Source organism: Acinonyx jubatus, chromosome A3 (genome assembly GCF_027475565.1).
Source record: "Acinonyx jubatus isolate Ajub_Pintada_27869175 chromosome A3, VMU_Ajub_asm_v1.0, whole genome shotgun sequence".
Classification (NCBI taxonomy): domain Eukaryota; kingdom Metazoa; phylum Chordata; class Mammalia; order Carnivora; family Felidae; genus Acinonyx; species Acinonyx jubatus.
The window spans coordinates 29,230,721-29,248,788 of NC_069388.1; the positions used below are offsets into that span (position 1 = coordinate 29,230,721).

At 44.2% G+C, this 18,068-nt stretch overlaps 2 protein-coding genes across 7 annotated transcripts in view; both read right to left on the bottom strand.

Moving 5' to 3' along the window:
* The window catches only part of UBOX5 (U-box domain containing 5), a 37,359-nt gene extending 20,019 nt beyond the window's left edge, over positions 1-17,340 (bottom strand). Inside the window, exon 1 of one of the 3 annotated variants that reach the window (XM_015078142.3) lies at positions 17,200-17,340. The gene's annotated coding sequence lies outside the window, so the exon portion shown is untranslated. Of the gene's footprint in view, positions 1-15,043; positions 15,146-17,199 lie in introns of those variants that run through there. The other 2 variants (XM_015078140.3, XM_015078141.3) reach the window with 2 other exon arrangements.
* FASTKD5 (FAST kinase domains 5) lies at positions 7,091-17,339 on the bottom strand. 4 transcript variants are annotated; one of them, XM_053200182.1, is made up of 3 exons: positions 17,200-17,308; positions 15,044-15,151; positions 7,091-9,830 (listed from the first exon to the last, which is right to left on the bottom strand). In XM_053200182.1, the coding sequence occupies exon 3, from the start codon at positions 9,788-9,790 to the stop codon at positions 7,346-7,348; it is 2,445 nt and encodes an 814-aa protein (XP_053056157.1). In that variant the 5' UTR covers positions 9,791-9,830; positions 15,044-15,151; positions 17,200-17,308; the 3' UTR covers positions 7,091-7,345. The 4 variants fall into 4 exon arrangements, with proteins under 4 accessions (XP_053056157.1, XP_026925482.1, XP_026925485.1 ...); XM_027069681.2 differs by lacking the exon at positions 15,044-15,151 and having other exon boundaries at positions 17,200-17,339; XM_027069684.2 differs by lacking the exons at positions 15,044-15,151; positions 17,200-17,308 and adding an exon at positions 16,804-17,193.
* Positions 17,341-18,068: the final 728 nt, after the last annotated feature.

Here is an 18,068-nt window from a genome sequence, read left to right on the forward strand (position 1 = left end):
CTGGCAATGACACAATCTGTGATCTTATTCAATTTCCCCAGTTTACATGCACTCATGCATTTTGCCTGTGTATTCAGTTCTATGCAATATTATCGCATGTATGGATTTGTGTAATCCCCACCACAGTCAAGACAAAAGATTCCATCACAAGAATCCCTGGTACACTCCTCTAAGAAGCCTTTTATCTTACAGATTTTATTTTCTTATTATTATTATTTTAGAGAGAACACAAGCTGGGGAGAGGGAGAGAGGAGGAAAGAGAGAGAATCTTAAGCAGGCTCCACACTCAGAGCAGAATCCGACGCAGGGCTCGATCCCACAACCCGAGCTGAAATCAAAGTCAGGCTTGCAACCGACTGAGCCACCGAGGTGCCCCTGAAAATTTTACTTTCAAGTAATCTCTACACCCAATGTGGGGCTCGAATTTACAATCCCAAGATCAAGAGTTGCATGCTCTACCTACTGAGCCAGCCAGGATTTAGGTGCTCCTAAGTCCAAATCTCTATTACCATGGAAGTCTTAAAATTCTTTACCCAGATCTAAGACCAAAAATGGGTTTCTAGGGTCAAGTGAAAAGTCCAGTGAATCCCACTACCCACACCGTAAGACATATTTGAGTGACACGTTTATTCTTGGTGTACCTGCCACTAAAATGATAAATACTGTCTATGAAGAAAAATTACAAAACTATATATAAAATTTTAGAGACACAAAACAGAAGTATTATGATCACACATTTGTTAAAAATCTGTATTTAGGAATATGTACACATGAATAATTTGGGAGGTAATGGTGGCCATGCAGAAATTTAAAATATGCAACAGATTAGAGTGGTGGGCTACTCTATTTTCCTTTTTGTGTGTTTAAAGTACATGTAAGTAGTTAAACAATTGCACTGGGTTCCTGGGGTACAGGAAGATATCCGAGAGGACCGAGGCTCTAGATGCAATGTTCAGGGTATTTCTTGCAGCTTAGAGTCTCTATAGAACTGGATGACCAGGTGGAGGCAGACCTTTCTCCTCTGCTTCCCAGGATTGCAGGCTGAATAAGAGAAAGGGAAAGGGAAGGGCTGGGAAGGGATCCAAAGGTAGGGTGATCAACCATGCAGTCTATCTTGGACTAAGGGCTTTTCCAATGCAGAACTTTCTGTGCTAACACCAGAAAAGTCCCAGGTCCCAAAGTGGAACCAGTTGCTCATCCTATCTGGAAGGTTTCAATCTGTGCTTCCTTGGCGCTTGAAGCAGCTAAGTAAACCTTTTTGTGGTTGAGGACTCAGAACAGGAGGGTACGCAAGTGTGGAGGCATGATTCAGAAGAGAATAAGGTGACCATGACACTTTCTGAACACCTTAGCATCCATCTTCCTTTGGCCTAAAAAGTGCCATAGCTGAGTTATACAACCGGATTTTTGAGTCTCACAAAAACGTAATGGAAAGTAATTCTGGCAGATAGACATATTTTAAAGACTAGGCTCAAACAGGTTACAGAGGGAAAAAAAGAAGAAAAGATTACCTGTCAAATAAGAGAAAAGCATTTAACCTCATAGAGTGGGTGGAATACCAATGCACTGAGCAATTTTACAAATTGGGCACTTCAGCTTTTACAGAAGTACAATACTTCTTATAATTTCTAAATTGAGTTACTTGTCCATCCATGAAAAAAAATGTGACTTGTGTGCATTTTTCTTAGAGCTGGTTATAATGAAAGACAGCTGTCCCCGCACATCCCACACAGTCATCCACCAATGAGAGGTGCACAGAAGACCAACCAGAACACAGGTGTGCACCCAGAAGTTTGCAGCTTGTAATCTTAGGTGCTTGGAGCCCATTCGCCCTTCAAGGGCTTAATATGTGCAAGGCATACTGCTAGGCACAGGTAGATACAACTTTTACTCTTAAGAAACGCATAGGCTCAAAACAAGGCACAGATGGGTCTCTTAATTTTAAGAGACCCACAGTCTCAAAACAAGGACCTGAACCAAAGATTCTAATACCACTTACTCATCACCTTAATAGCAGTGCCAGCAAAATTCTATGGAAACCCAGCTGAAGCAGCTATGCTCTTCATTTACAAACCTGACCCTTGAACCTTATTCCATCTGTTCTTGCCTCTCTCCTGAATCCTCAGCTTATCTCTGACTACTGGACCTTTCCTCAACAGGTAAGCAACATTCAAGTTTCTTCTGCCCTCAACAGTCCCCTCAAAAAACCTTGCCGAGGCTCAGCAGGTTGAGCGTTCAACTTCAGCTCAAGTCATGATCTCATGTTTGGTGAGTTCGAGTCCCACACTGGGCTCACTGCTCTCAGTGCAAAGCCCACTTTGGATCTTCTGCCCCTCCTTGGCTCACACTCTCTCAAAAATAAATAAACATTAAAACAAAACAAAACAAACCTTGCCTTGGTGCTGTATTTTTCTCAGTGTTGCAATTTAGCAAATAAAGATAAAAAGTATCCACTTAAATCTGAAAACAGATAAACAATGGATTATTTTCTTTTAGTATAAGAATGTCCTATGTATTATTGTGACCTACGCCAAAAAATTCTTTATTGCACATTCAGCAAACTCAGAAAGGAACTTCCTTAACATAATAAAGGGCATTCATGAAAAACTCACAGCTGATATACTCCACGGTGAAAGACTTAAAGAATTCCCCATAAGCTCAGAAACAATTCTATTCAATTTCATACAAGAAGCTCTCACTAGTAGGCAAGAAAAATAAAAAGGTGGAAAGTAGAAAGAAAAAAGCAAAACTCTCTCTATCCAAAGATTATATGATCCTGTACGTAGAAAATCCTAAAGAATCAACACACACACAAAAACTCTTATAGCTAATAAAATAATTAGGCAAAAATGCAGGATAAATCATCCATATTTCTAAACACTAGCAATGAGTAATTCATAAAGATATACAGACAAAAATTCCATTTACAATAGCACTAAAAAGAATAAAATGCTTAGGAATAAATGTAACTAAGGAGGTACAAGACTTCTACACTGAAAACTGTAAAATGTTACTGAAAGAAATTAAAGAAGACCTAAATAAATAGAAAGCCATCTCTGTTCATGGACTAGAGACTCGGTATTGGTAAGATTGAAAGATGCTAGGGGCACCTGGCTGGCTCAGACAGTAGAGTGTGTGACTCTTGACCACAAGGTCATGAATTCAAGCCCCACACTGGGCATGGAGAAAGACAGGAAGGAAGGAAGGAAGGAAGGAAGGAAGGAAGGAAGGAAGGAAGGAAGGAAGGAAGGAAGGGAGGGAGGGAGGGAGGGAGGGAGAGAAAGATGATAAGCACCATTAGTCACTAGGGAAATACAAATCAAAGCCACAATGACATACCACTCCACACTCACTAGGATGGCTATTAAAAAATAAAACACATGCGTGCATGGATAGCTCAGTCGGTTGGGCCTCTGATTTCAGCTCAGGTGGGTTTGCAGCTCGTGGGTTTGAGCCCGCGTCGGGCTCTGTGCTGACAGCTCAGAGCCTAGAGCCTGCTTCTGATTGTGTCTCCCTTTCTCTCTGCCCCTCCCCACTCATACTCGGTCTCTCAAAAATAAAAGAAAAAAGAAAAAAAAAGAAAACACAGAAAATAACAAGTGTTAGCAAAGATGTGGAGAAAGTGGAACCCTAATACCTTGCTGCTAGAAATGTAAAATGGTATAGCCACTGTGGAAAAGTCTGGTAGTTCCTCAATAAGTTAAATATAGAATTAACATATAAGTCAGCAATTTCACTCCTAGGTATATACCCAAACTACTGAAAACAGGTGTTCAAGTAAAACATGCACATAAATGTTTACAGCGGCACTATTTACAATAGCCAAAAAGTAGAAAAACCCAGTGTCAATCAACTGATAAATGGATAAGACAGGGTATGCCCACACAACGCACTGTTATTCAGCTGTACGTAATGAAATACTGGTATATACCATAACATGGATAAATCTTGGTAATATTACACTAAGTAAAGGAAGTCACACACAAGAGGTTACATATTATATAATTCCACTTTTTCGAAATATCCAAAATAGGCATATCCACAGAGACAGAAAGCAGATTAGTAATTGACAGGGTCTGGGGTGGGGGCTGGGGGTGCGGTGGGTGTGGGGGGGGCGTATGTGGAATCACTGCTTAATGGGTATGGAGTTTTCTTTTGGGGTGAAAAAATGTTCTTGAACTAGATAGTGGTGATTGGTTGCACAACACCATCAATGCACTGTCACTGAATGACGCACTTTTCTACAAAATGGCCAATTTTATCTGTTTTTTACCACAAAACATTATCCGTTACTTATCTGAAATTCAAACTTAACTAGGCATTCTGTGTTTCATCTGGCGATCCTAGTCTCACTCTGCATCCTGCTCAAGGTTCCCCTTCTCTTCAAAAGTTCTCAAGGAGTGTATCAGCATTTGCAACCCATTCCTTAACTCTCATTATTTTACAGGAGTGTCTGGCTTTTGCCCTAACAATCCAACTCAAACTGCTATTGTTAATGCCATCAGTGATGTCCAAGTTGCCAAATTTACTGGAGATTTCTGGTTCTTGCCTTAACTGCTCTCTCCCCAGCAACTGACATGGTGCAAATTGTCTCCTTTTTGCAATATTCTCCTTTCCCATTGGCTTCTGTGCAGCAAAAGTTTAACTCAGCAGGTTTGGTCTGTTCAAATCCTGCACATTCCAAAAAAACTGGCCCTTCACCAGCTCCTTAGGGATAATCTCTAAACTCTTTGAACATCCTTCATGTTAAGACTGTCTGCATACACCTGAGACCTTGGGCCACACCAGTTTATACCAATAGTGGGGGCCTTGGGCCATGCTTTATCAGTTGGCCCTCTGAGAGGGATGGGGGCCAAATGAGGTCAGCCACGTGGGTACTCCATGCCTACATGACAGACGCCCCTCAATAAAAACCCTGCGCAGGCTCAGGTGAGCTTCCCTGGTCGGCAGTATTGGTAAAATGGCATCATTGCTGGGATGAAATTAAGAGCTGTCCACGACTCCACCGGAAGTGGACAACCAGAAGCTTGTGCCTGGTCTCTCCCAGACTCCACACTATGTGCCTTTTTCCTTTGCTGATTTTAATCTGTAGCCTTTCATTGTAATTAACCTGTAACTGTAAATGTAACAGCTTTCCTGAGTTCCGTGAATCCTTCTAGTGAGGGTGGTTTGGGGACCCTTGACAAACTTCTATGCTACCATTTTTCCTGAAGTCTAATTATATCTTCTTTTGTTGTCTTTACCACTGGGTCCCCTTTACTTGGTCCTCCCTACCAGAATACCAGAATGCTGGTATTCTATTCTTGGTTATCTTCTCTCCCCTGCTCCCCAACCCACAATAACCTCCCTCCCGCCTGTCCCAGGCAACTTCACTCACTTGTGGTTCTGACAGCCACCTGTCCTCATCCCCATTTGAGACCCCAGCCTGGAGATTTCTGCCTGGAGGCTCATCTTAGCATGACCGGCACAGATTAACCCTCTAACCAAACACCTTTCCTGCTTTGGTTCCAATTTTAGTTGAGGACTCCGTATCAATGTAGGCACCAAAATCATCATCCCCTAATCCACCCAATTAGCAAGTCTTGCCTTTTTCCCCTTCCAAACATCTCTGAAACTCAGACTTGCCATTCCATAGTTCTGGCCCTCATTATCTCTCACCTGAGCTGTTGCACACATTTGTGAAATATTCTGATGTATCTCATGCACCCCCACCCTCAATCTAGTTCTATTATTTTAACCTAACCGTTCTACAACATGAATCTGCCCAATTATGCTGACTTAAAACTCCTTTAAAAAAAATCCAGTCCCTACAGACTTAGGCTCTTTAGCAATGCTGTTAGTTGTGACCCAGATCTGCTCTACCTCTCTAGCCTCACCCTCTGCCTTCTTTCCACCCCAACTCTCCAGCAAAGCCCAGCCACTCTGAATTCCCACGCCATACTCACTAAACATTATCATCTCTGTGCCAGGACCCATTCAAGGCGCCGGAGACAAATTAACTAGTTAACTAGACAAAGTTAACTCAAAGGGCCACCTTCCAACAGGGAAAGTAATAAGTAAACAGATAAAGAGTAATTTCTGATGCTGAGTGCGGTGAGGAAAATGAAACTGAAGATGACAGAGCACAAACACAAGCCACTGGGAGTACTGTTTTAGCACAGGCAGGGAAGCGGGCTTTGAGAGGAGGCCTAAATAATGGGGGCAGGGATCCTTTTTAAAATTCTCACAGATCCCAAATGTTTACAAAGGTTACTTGTATTAAGTTGCATACAAATATATAGAGTCTATGTATACAATCTCTTTATGCTTGCAACTCTAATGCAACCAAACCTGAAGCCCACCTCATGGGAGGCAATGCATTTCCTTCTTGTCTGAGTTACTTGTCATGAACAACGTTCTACCCGGTCATCAGATTTGGTAATCAATGGCCCAACAGGCAGTCATTTAATTCTACTCTTCTAAGTCCAATTTTAGAAAGACAATATCCCAGAGGAAGGGTGGGGAGAGGGAGAACTTACTCAAGAGAAGTAGAAATGCAGAAGAAGGGGGGCTAAGAGAATGACATTAATTAAGCTAAGATAATGACATTAATCCTTGCTGTTTAAAACAGGAAGAACCAGCAACTAAGGATAACCAACCAAATCTAAAGGAGAATGAGACTTTAAAGAGTGTGAAGAGAACATGGTTGGTTGGGGGGGGGGGGGGGAATCTTGAAATGTAAATTAAGCTGTAAAAGATTCTTATTTTTTTAAATGTTTATTTATTTACTTTTTACTTTTGAGAGAGAACACAAGCAGGGGCGGGGCAGAGAGAGGAGACACAGAACCTGAAACAGGCTCCAGGCTCTGAGCTGTCAGCGCAGAGCCCGACATGGAGCTTTAAACTCATGAACTGTGAGATCATGACCTGAGTCGAAGTTGAATGCTTAACCGACTGAGCTACCCAGGCACCCCAAGAGATTCTTATAAAATAAACTATATGAAAACCATTTTTTAAAAATTAGCTTTGACAATGTCTGACTACCCTTTTATCTTACAAATTCAAAATAATCATAAGGCCAGTAAACAGAGGAAGAAAAATAAGACAGGACTTACTTGAAAATAGGGAATTTACGATGTTTATTAGTTACCTGCACAAATTAGCAACAACTTGTACAATGGGGCCAGGTTACAATTAATTCATGTAACACACAAACTTCACTCTGCCATTGACAAGAGCACAACTAAGTCTCTTCAACAGATGATTTTATTACCAAACCTACATGCTGGTTTTTGTAACTGTTTCCCAACACCTTGCATAGTATACCTCGATAGCCTTTATGAGTAACAATGTCCCTGAAAGCCCTTCAGAGAGCAGAGGTGAACACTTTCTCATGGAGGAACATCAGCTTTTCTAAGCGAGTTCGTTTCAATAGTGGGAGCCATTCCCAGTGGGATACCTCTACTACACGGTACCCAAGCCGATTCAGCTGCCGCCTCTTCATATTGTGCAGTCCGAGCAGATCCCTGGAACCATAGCAGTATTGGTTTTTATTTGTCAACTGAATAGCCAGCTTCACTTGTGGGGCCTGCGTGCAAGCTGGGGGACAAGGGCCAGCCATCTCCATAGCCCCCAATCTGTCTGCCACATTGCAAAGGGAGGTCCCCAAAGGTATAGGTGCGTTCTCTAATTCCCTTTCCCGCTGTTCAGTCTCTGATGCAATCTCTCCCTGGAAACATTCTCTTGATTTCCCTTTTAGTAGCTGATTCATCAAATCATCTGTAATGCTGACTCCCACATGCTTAAGCCTTAATGTGGCTTCATCCTTAATTGGTATGGCTTCTTTGTTAAAGGGTAATGGCTTCATGTTAACATCAAGCTGGACCTCTAAGTCAGAAGATCGGGTATGAGGCAAAATCATATGGTGTTTGATGTACTGGGGCCCACCCAACATGTTCTCTAGTAAAAAGAGAGCTTCCAGGAATTCAGGCTTTGAGCACATATCCTTCCTTGCTAAATTCCACAGCATTTCCGACCCCTCTTGCTGAAGGTGAGCACTAAGACGATTGCCTCTGTAATCTAGACACTCGATGCCAACGGTACCATCAAGAGTATATAGCTCCTTAGTGAGTTCAAACTTACTTCTCTCCTGAGCTAACTTGACGAACCCTGGACTCAAAGCAAAATTGATGAGCTCTAATGGAAAGTACTCAGAGAATGCCAGGCCCAGCAGGCAGGTGAGCAGGTGTTCTGGATATCGACTGAACTCAGGCATCTTTCTGTGAATCTCATTTATCAGGCTAGAATAAAACTCTTCTGTATTGGGTGGCTTATAATTCAGAGTTCCAAATGACCACAGAATCTTGGCAACATCTTTACTTCGGCAATATGCCACCCTTGGGGGCAAAGAAGCAGCCACAGCATTCATTATCCCTTCATCCAGGATGCGTAAGGCTGAGCAAGCAAGAGTCAGGTGCATGACACCCTGAACTCCTAGAAAAGGAATTCGCTGAGGAGCAATCTGGCCAAATTGCTTCATGAAATTTCCGTGATCCACGTGAGTGAAACGGAACATCTTAAGAATATTCACTAAGGCATAACTGCTCAGATGCTGCATGTCAGCACAAGCCAAGTCTCCAATTCTCCGCATGACGTATTCAGAGAGATTACTACTTGATTTAAAGAACCCCAAACAGATTGTACCAACCTCCTCTAAGTTGATCAAATCTATGTACTTGAGAATCAATGATTCCAGTTTTTGCATTAGGTCTTGGGGTGCCTGACGACTTTCACCTATAATATAAATTAAGTGAATCAGCTGGGACAAGGATAGGTCTTTCCAGTGCAGATTAAGATAACTAAAAAAGATTTTTAAAAACCGAGGTACTCTGCGACCCAAGTTTCGCCAGAGATCAGCCACCAAGAGAAGTTGATCCAGACTCATCTCCCACACCTTACTGCAAAATCTGATTTCATACACACCTAGCACTGAATGGGAGTGAGGGATTCCCAAACTGACAAAGGCCTTCAAAATACTGATCAACTCCGGGACATCAAAGAACTGTATGTTTTTCACACTCAGCTGGCAGAGCAAAGCAAAGCTGGTGCTGGACAGCAAAACAGGATGCTGCTCTGCAGGCAAAGAGCTCAGCTTACAGAAATAATCAGCAATGACTTGAGGCTGGAGATTATCTTGATGAACTGTGACTTTGTGCAAAATTAATTCACCTTCCGACACACACAGGGGCTGGCAAGTCTCAGATCTGTTATAGCTGTGAAGCCGGTACTCTGGTCTTAGCTGTAGGAAACCTCGGGGGTCTTCAAAGGAATCAAAAATTTCTATATCCTCTTCAACTCCCGCAGCCCTGTGTGAGCCCGGCTTCAACGTGCTGGCCTTAGAGGCAGAAGTCCTGCTGAATTCCAAACCTGGGAAGGCACTGCTGGTCATCAGGATCCTCTGAGAGGAGGAAATGCTATGAATGTTCTCAACTTTTTTGGCAGGATGGCAGAAGCCGCTGTGTTCTGGAGGCTCCTGTCCCCTCGGCTGTGTGTAGCTTCCCACATTCCAATATGTCACACTTCGGGCTGTGCTGTAGGCAAAAGGACTGCAAAACGCTCGATATCCTAAAGGTTTTAACAACTTGAGAGTGGCTGTTGTTCTGGTGTCAGTACTGATCGTTTTGGCAGTCAGAACACAGTCCTTACAGGTTTGTCCAGGCAATTTCTTGTTTACATGGTGCTTGATTAGAGCTGGACAGGGAGGCGTTCCACAGAAACTACCTGGAAATCTTCGGCATATCGCAAGAGCCATGGGTCACAAATGACTGGGCCAGAATTGGTGGTGCCAGATACTGAAAAAAGGGTAGATGAAGAATAAGTGGCTTCCACCTATCACAATACCAAAATTTACACATTATAAGAAATGGATTAAACTACATTGCTGTCCACTCAAGTAAGTTCAATGCTAGCGAATGCCCAAATGACAAGACAGCATACATCAAGGCTACAAGCTGCTTCTCCTTGATATCAATGCATAAAGGGCCCACTTGGGAGAATAAGAAAGTTGGTTAAAGCTGTTGCGCTAACACCAAAAGTAAAAAGCGGGACCTGATGTAAAGTTTAATTCATTATACCCACAATAACCCTCCTTGTTCCTAAGCATGAAACTTTTGACTACAGAATTGTTTTCTAATGCTCATTTCCCACACCTTACTCAACTGTTTTCTAATGCTGCTCCTGCACCTGCCAGAAGATGCCTATTCTCCTGTCCAGGCGACTTATCACAGACTTTGAACCACTATCGCAGAGAGGCACGCATTTAGGACATATACTCAAAAACTCATTTTGGTGGCAGAAGGCAGCAGCCTGAAGCTCTGCTGTCAATTCATGGGTGGGAAGCAAAAAGCATCTCAAAGCTGGGCTCACGGTTCAGGAAACACCAACTCACACGCCTGCCCCGCTGACGTGGAAGGGGAGCAGCACAGCTTTCCTCTGGAGGCAGCTGATTAGCAATGCTGCCAGGGAGTCAGGTGCTGAAATCTTGCCTCTAGCAGTGCAGGTCCCACTTTCCCCCATGGTAGAAACCAGGAGAGCCTACGAAACAGACTCTGCTATACTCTTGCTTTCTCTAAAGGCTTTTAGCTTTCCTCCCACTTGATAAATGCCAACGCCTGACAAGCAAAACCCAGTGAGCCCTGAGCTGCCAAGATGTGGACTTGACAGGGTTGTTGCTGCACAGAATCCCCTGCGGGTTCTGAGGGCGCAAGGGTGACTTTCTGAAATACCTGCCCAACTCCCCTGTCAACCTCTTCTTCCTTCCAGAGGCCATAGCATGAGAACCAGGTGACCACAGGGCAGGCCAGTGGCTTTGTGAGCTACACAGGCTTCTGTGGATGGTAGGAATGTATGCTCTACTTTCTTTGTGAACCAGAGGAGAATTCTTTTACATGAAATCTTTATACGTTTACATCTTTACTATGACCTTGTGGACCATTCCGTCTACCAAGTTTCAATCTATGGGTCCAGGTGTTACAGACCAGGTGTCAGCAAACTATGGTCCAGGAGCCCAAATCTACCCCTCTGTTTTTTGTTTTTTTTAAGAGAGGGAGAGGGGGAGAGGGAGAGAGACAGAGACAGAGAATCTCAAGGAGGTGCTACGCTCTGAGCAGAGCCTGATACAGGGCTCAATCCCACAACCCTGGGATCATGACCTGAGCCAAAATCAAGAGTCAGGTGCTCAGGGGCGCCTGGGTGGCTCAGTCGGTTAAGCGTCCGACTTCGGCTCAGGTCATGATCTCACGGTCCGTGAGTTCAAGCCCCACGTCGGGCTCTGTGCTGACAGCTCAGAGCCTGGAGCCCGCTTCGGATTCTGTGTCTCCCTCTCTCTCTGCCCCTCCCCCGTTCATGCTCTGTCTCTCTCTGTCTCAAAAATAAATAAACGTTAAAAAAAAAAAAAAGAGTCGGGTGCTCGACCAACTGTTCAAATCTGTAGACCTTCATCACACCTTGGGAACTAGTTCGGAAGAAATAACTGGGCGGGGGGGGGGGGATGGAGCAAAACTTTTTTATTTTATTTTATTTTTTTTAACAAAATATCTGTGCTACTCTAAAGCAAAAAATCGGGGTGCCTGGCTGGCTGAGTCGGCAGAGTGTGCAATTTGAATCTTGGGATTGTAAGTTCAAGCCCCACATTACGTGTAGATTACTTAAAAATAAAATGTTTAAGAAAAAAAAACTGAAAACAATATAAGTGTCCATCCAGAAGGAGGGGGCTGGCTTACAGGATAAGTGTGTGGCAAGCATCAACACGAGAAAATGCACATACAAATACTCATTGGAACAAACAGAACGCAAATGAGTGCCATCACCTAAAATACACTTATATGAAAGGAAAGGAACTATATAACTTCTTTGTGGGGAGACTTTCCATTATATCTTTGATAAATTAACTTTTCCTTCTTTATTGGCATTGAAACTGTTAATACAGAAGAGTATATGAATTTAACAAATACCTTTATAAATAATATAATTTTTTTTATTTCATTTTTATTTGAGAGAGTGAGTGTGCACACGCCCTAGAAGGGGGAGAGGGGGGAGGTGCAGAGGGAGAGAGAGAATTCCAAGCAGAATTCCAGATTCGGCACAGAGCCTGTTACGGGGCTCCATCCCACAACCCTGGGATCATGACCTGAGCTGAAATCAAGAGTCAACCGACTGAGCCTCCCAGCCATCCTGATAAATAATATTATTTTTTATTAAAAAAAAGTTTTTTTAATGTTTATTTTTGAGAGAGAGAGAGAGAGAGAGAGAGAGAGTGAGAGAGACAGGGAGACAGAGCATGAGCAGGGGAGGGACAGACAGAGGGGGAGACACAGAATCCAAAGCAGGCTCTAGGCTTCGAGCTGTCAGCACAGAGCCTGATATGGGGTTTGAACCCACAAACTGTGAGATCATGACCTGAGCTGAAGTCGGATGCTTCCCCGACTGAGTGACCCAGGCATCCCAAACAATATAATTTTAAAACACATTAGGGACACCTTGGTAGTTCAGTAGGGTAACCATCTGACTCTCGATTTTGTTTGTTTGTTTTTAATTTTTTTTTGTTTATTCTTGAGACAGAGTGAACAGGGGAGGGGCAGAGAGAGAGGGAGACACAGAATCTGAAACAGACTCCAGGCTCTGAGCTGTCAGCACAGAGCCCGACGCGGGGCTCAAACCCACGAACTATGAGATCATGACCTGAGCCGAAGTCGGACGCTTAACCGACTGAGCCACCCAGGCGCCCCTTGACTCTCGATTTTGGCTCAGGTCATGATGTCATGGTTCATGAGTTCAAGCCCCACATGCGGCTCTGCACTGACAGCATGGAGCCTGCTTGGGATTTTCTGTCTCCCTGTCTCTCTGCCTCCCCCTGCAAACACGCACTCTCTCTCAAAAATAAATAAATTTTTTTTTTTTACATTTATTTATTTTTGAAAAACAGAGTGAGACAAAGCATGAGTGGGGGAGGGGCAGAGAGAGAAGGAGACACAGAATCCGAAGCAGTCCAGGCTATCAGCACAGAGCCTGATGCGGGGCTCAAACCCACGAACTGTGAGATCATGACCTGAGCCGAAGTTGGACGCCCAACCGACTGAGCCACCCAGGCGCCCCTAAATAAACTTTTAAAAATAAATAAATAAATAAAAGTACATTAAATAATTTAAATTACTTCAATCAATACTACCTAAGCGTATTTAATGAATAAAATTACTGTGCATACTCCTCAAATGAAAAAAGAACCATTTCCTTGAACATTAATGTTTCTGTTTCGGTGACAGAGAGTCTGCATTTCGAATTAATGTGGTTCTTTTTGAAGTGCTAAAATACAGGTTAAGTCCCAAGATGGAAAAAACAACAGCCACAATTATCTTAGGGCCTCCTCTGTGCGAGCCTACTATGAGGTTTTTTATCTGCATATAGTTCCAATCCTTACAACCTCTCTGTAACGTAGGTTTTATGGTCTCCATGTTGTAGATGAGGAAAAGGAGACTTCACAAGGTTAAGGAACCTGCTGACGGTTACACAGCTAAGGGATGGAGTGGGGTTTGACATCAAAGATCGTCTGATTCCAAACCCACATTGCTGGTGTACTCTAGCCAAGAACAGTCAAATTCCAGACAAAGAAGTGGGGAGGACCCTGACCAACCTACAGGGTTTCCAGATGCCAGGGAGCTGGTGGGTTTGAACTGGGTGAAATCAAAAGCCCCTCTCACCTCTAATACAGGCGTTACCTTGAGATAGTGCTATTCAGTTCCAGACTACTGAAATAAAGTGAGTGTCACAATAAAGTGAGTCAAAGGAATTTTCTGGTTTTCCAGTGCACAGAAAAGTTATGTTTACACCATACTGCAGTCTGTCAAGTGTGCAATAGCATTATATCTAAAAAACACACCTATCTTAATTATAAAATACTTTATTGCTAAAAATTGCTAAGCATCATCTGAGCTTTCAGCAAGACATAATCACTGATCGCAGATCACCATAAAAAAAAAAAAGGAGAAAGGGAATATTTAGTGTTATAAGTCCATCAAACTATGTGACTGTGTAAATCATGTACAACTTTGACAAAAATTAAATCTGCAAAATGCATGTACTAACAGGAAATTAAGGTATTCTTCAAGAAGACAATCAGTATTCAAAGAAAGTAACGTTAAGTTTCAAGCAAAACGTTGAAAAGTTTTTCTAGCCCAAGTAATTCCTACTGTCTATAGAACTACTGTTTTCTTTTTAAGCGTTTGTTTATTTCTGAGAGAGAGCAAGCGAGCGGGGAAGGTCAGAAAGAGAGAGAATTCCAAGTAGGCTCCATACGGTCAGCGCACAACCTGATGCAGGGCTCGAACCCACGAACCATGAGATCATGACCTGAGCTGAAATCAAGAGTCCGAAGCTTAACTGACTGAGCCACCCAGGCGCCCCTCGAATTTCTTTATGAATGCCCAGTAACAGAAATGATGACAAAATAAAGGATCGTAGAGGCATGAAGAGCCAACTGCAAATGGCAAACAGTAGCTACTTACTTTTTCACCTTGCAAGTTTTAGTGTAACTGTATAGACACCATATCTACAAATATATGCCTGAAATATAATCACTTTGGAAGTCTGGTCTTGAGTGCTGTGGGAAAGAAAGGGAAAGAAACACACAGAAGATACAGAACCAATAAAGCAAAACAGTGAGGAGAAAAGGCACTGCGAAGGAGAGGCTGTCTGGATGTGTTGCCTACATAGAGAAAGCACAGCCGAGAGAGTTAGCTCCTTACTTAAGGACTCCCAGAGAATCCCAAAAAAAGCTGGAAAGGGAATGGTATGAGACAGATGCCCAATCAATAATGCCTGACACATTCTCTAGAGGTTCAAAGACATGTGACATCAGCACAAAGCTCCTTTCCTAGTTTAAGTGCCACATGTACATCCTCTTCCCCATCTCTCTTTAGGGGTCTTAACAAACCAGAACGGAGCCTCAGAGACCCCTGGCACTGTCCAACCACCCTAAATGATGTAATTTCACAGGAGTGAGGAATCTTACCTTTCCACCTTCCAGGTACAGGTCTGAGCAAGGCCGAATAGCTTCATTCTAAACTACAGTCCAGAAGTTAGAGGAAGGGAGCCAGACGGTGGAAGACAGCCATGCTAACTGTAGATTAAGTATATAACACTCTCAGCATATTTAATTCACCAGTTACTAGACCTCTCTGAATTCTGATTTCCATCCTTTTGCTAGAAAGGTTTAACCCTCCTATGTCCTGTTAAAATTGCCACAAATAAATGAATACTTCAAACTCTAATCTTGTCTTAGCAAATAATTTGTTGAGCAACCCTGAGAATTAAAAAAAAACCCAGAAAACTAACTTCCTCTAAGTGTTAAGAGTCTACCAAGTTTAATGCTCCTGGTGAGGGCTTAGTGACTGACCTAAGGATCCTTAGCTGTTAACGCAAATGCTAACGGGGCTAGACTCTTCTGTGCTTCAGTTTCCACACTGGAGCAGAGCCTACAAGACAGGGATCTACCACTACTGCCACGACAAAGGTCAAACACCAGTGCTAAGGTGTTTAGGTCGACGTAAGTATCACCCAGAGTTAAGCCAAACCAAAATCAATTCTAACAGCCCAACCCCTTCACTTCATTCTAGTTTCCACTCTTATCAGAGAAAACAGCACACCACAATTATCTGTGAAACTTTTTTTTTTTAGTTTATATAGCCCTTCCTCCCCTTCTAAGACTCTGCTATTCCTCTATCAGAATGGCAAGAAGGCCCCACAGATGATTGTTAGAGCCGCTGCTCTTAAAGGATTCCACACACTCTGTCTTTAGAAAATCTCTGGGTATGTGGGGCACCTGGGTGGTGGTTCAGTTGGTAAAATGTTTGACTCCTGGTGTCAGCTCAGGTCATGATCTCACAGTGGTGAGATCGAGCCCCATGTGTTGGACTCTGCATTGGGCATGGAGCCTGCTTGAGATTCTCTCTCTCTCCCTCAGAGGGAGGGAGGGAGGGAGGAAGGAAGGAAGGAAGGAAGGGAAAAAAGAAAAGAAAATCTCTGGGAATAGCAACAGAGAGCAGACACTCAGGTCCTCTCAGCCCATGTGAATGGAACTGCTAAAGGATTGCTAAAGCAATAGATGGGGAAGAAAACCATACCGTCAAATAAACTAGACCTGCACAACTCCCAAAGGCCTCACCTTCTCTGTTGCATTATGCAACACTGAGTCTCCATATTTCATTTTGATCTCCCAGGCAGTAGTGAAATCAAGCCAGAGCTTGCCTGAGGCCATTCAGAGCAGTGAGTTGTACAATCTAGTTCTGGAAAAGCGGCTTTCTTACTACTCACCGAGTGTGAGCCAAGGGCAGAAAATAGGAATTCACATTCCAGCTGCAACAAATGACTAGAGCACAGAACACCAGACACGTTGGTGCTAAAGCACTTGGCTGCCAGCTCCATAGGAAGAAGCACTCACTGTCCAAGGGTTTACAGTGAGTAGGCAATGAAGCATGACCTGAGGAAGTGGAAGAGTTTAACTGGTTTAAAGAGGGCCCAAAGCTCCCTGAGTCAGGACAGAAGAGCTGTGTCATGATTTGTACGGGAAGAGAAAGGGCAATTATTTTTCTTACCTCTGGAGAGAAAAGGGAGGAAGACATCAATAACGACCTTAGGTATGTGCAACTAAAAACCGTCTGTTACAAACGGGGACAGGATATACACTGTATTGGTATTTACTGAAGGCTCAAGTTGACCCGGGTACTAAGCAAAATACCGTAGGGGCCTGCGGACCAGCGGCATCAGCCTCACCTGGAAGCTGGTCAGGAATGCGTCATCTCGAACCTTACCCCAGACCTACAGACCCCATCTCCAGATCCCTGAGTGGGTCGCGTGCACGTGTTAAGTGTGGTAACGAAGTGCCGCAAAACACCTCACTGGATTCCCACAACAGCCCTGTGAGGCAGGCAGTGATCATCTCCGTCTCACAGAGGAAAAGTCAAGATTCAGGCGAACCGATTGTCCAAGGTCACAGAACTCTGGGGTGGCGGGGTCGCCGACATTCTGCCTAAACGGGCCTGCGAGAGGAGTCCGCAGCCCGGGCCCGGAAGCGCCCGGCCCTGCGCCGCCCAGGACGGGAGAGGCGGCCAAGGCCCAGGTGGACAGGGAGCGGCCGCCGAGTCCTCATCCGCGGCCGCCGCCACTCACCTGAGCCTGGTGAACACGGGCGCCGCAACACCAGACCCTGGATCCCGCGAGCTTCCGCGCCACCGCCACTCCACCAGCAACACCCAGACCTCACAGCTCCACTTCCGGCCAACTGCCCGATACTTCCGCCTGCTGCGCCGGTGACGGGTGCGGCCGAGGCTCAAAAGGCTCTGTCAGCGTTTTCCAAGGACGTTTTCCATTGTAGGACGGTGCCGAGAGGCCGGGGGAGTCTAGGACCCGCAGAGGCGAAACAGCGCCGTGGATGGACCTCTCTGGAAGTCGCTAAATAGCGTAGATACAGGTTCGAATCCCAGACCACCACTCAGGGTTAAAAAAAAATTTTTTTTTTTTTTTAACATTTATTTATTATTGAGAGACAGAGAGAGACAGAGCATGAGCAGGGGAGGGGCCGAGAGACGGGGAGACACAGAATCCGAAGCAGGCTCCAGGCTCTGAGCTGTCAGCACAGAGCACAAATCGAGAGGTCATGACCTGAGCCGAAGTGGGATGCTTAACTATCGGAGCTACCCGGGCGCCCCGCCACCCAGGGTTTTATAGCCTTAGAGAAATCACATTAACTCACTAAGCCTAGTTTCTCATCTGTATGGTGAGGGTAATCATCAATAATAGAGGCATCTGTGAAGTGCTCTCAGGAGAAGAGTTAGTGATGAAGAGCCGAGCCTGTTAGGAGAAATGGATATGAGGAGCCAGAGCTGGAGGAGGCCAGTGCTATATAGTAGATGAAGCCAGGGTCATCCTTCACCTCCCTAAGTAGAGGGGTTCACACCTGAGCTGCTATCAGCACCTAAGCAAAGAAGAGACCCTCCAAGAGGGCCTGACCCAACACTGCCGTTCTGGGGAAAACTTGA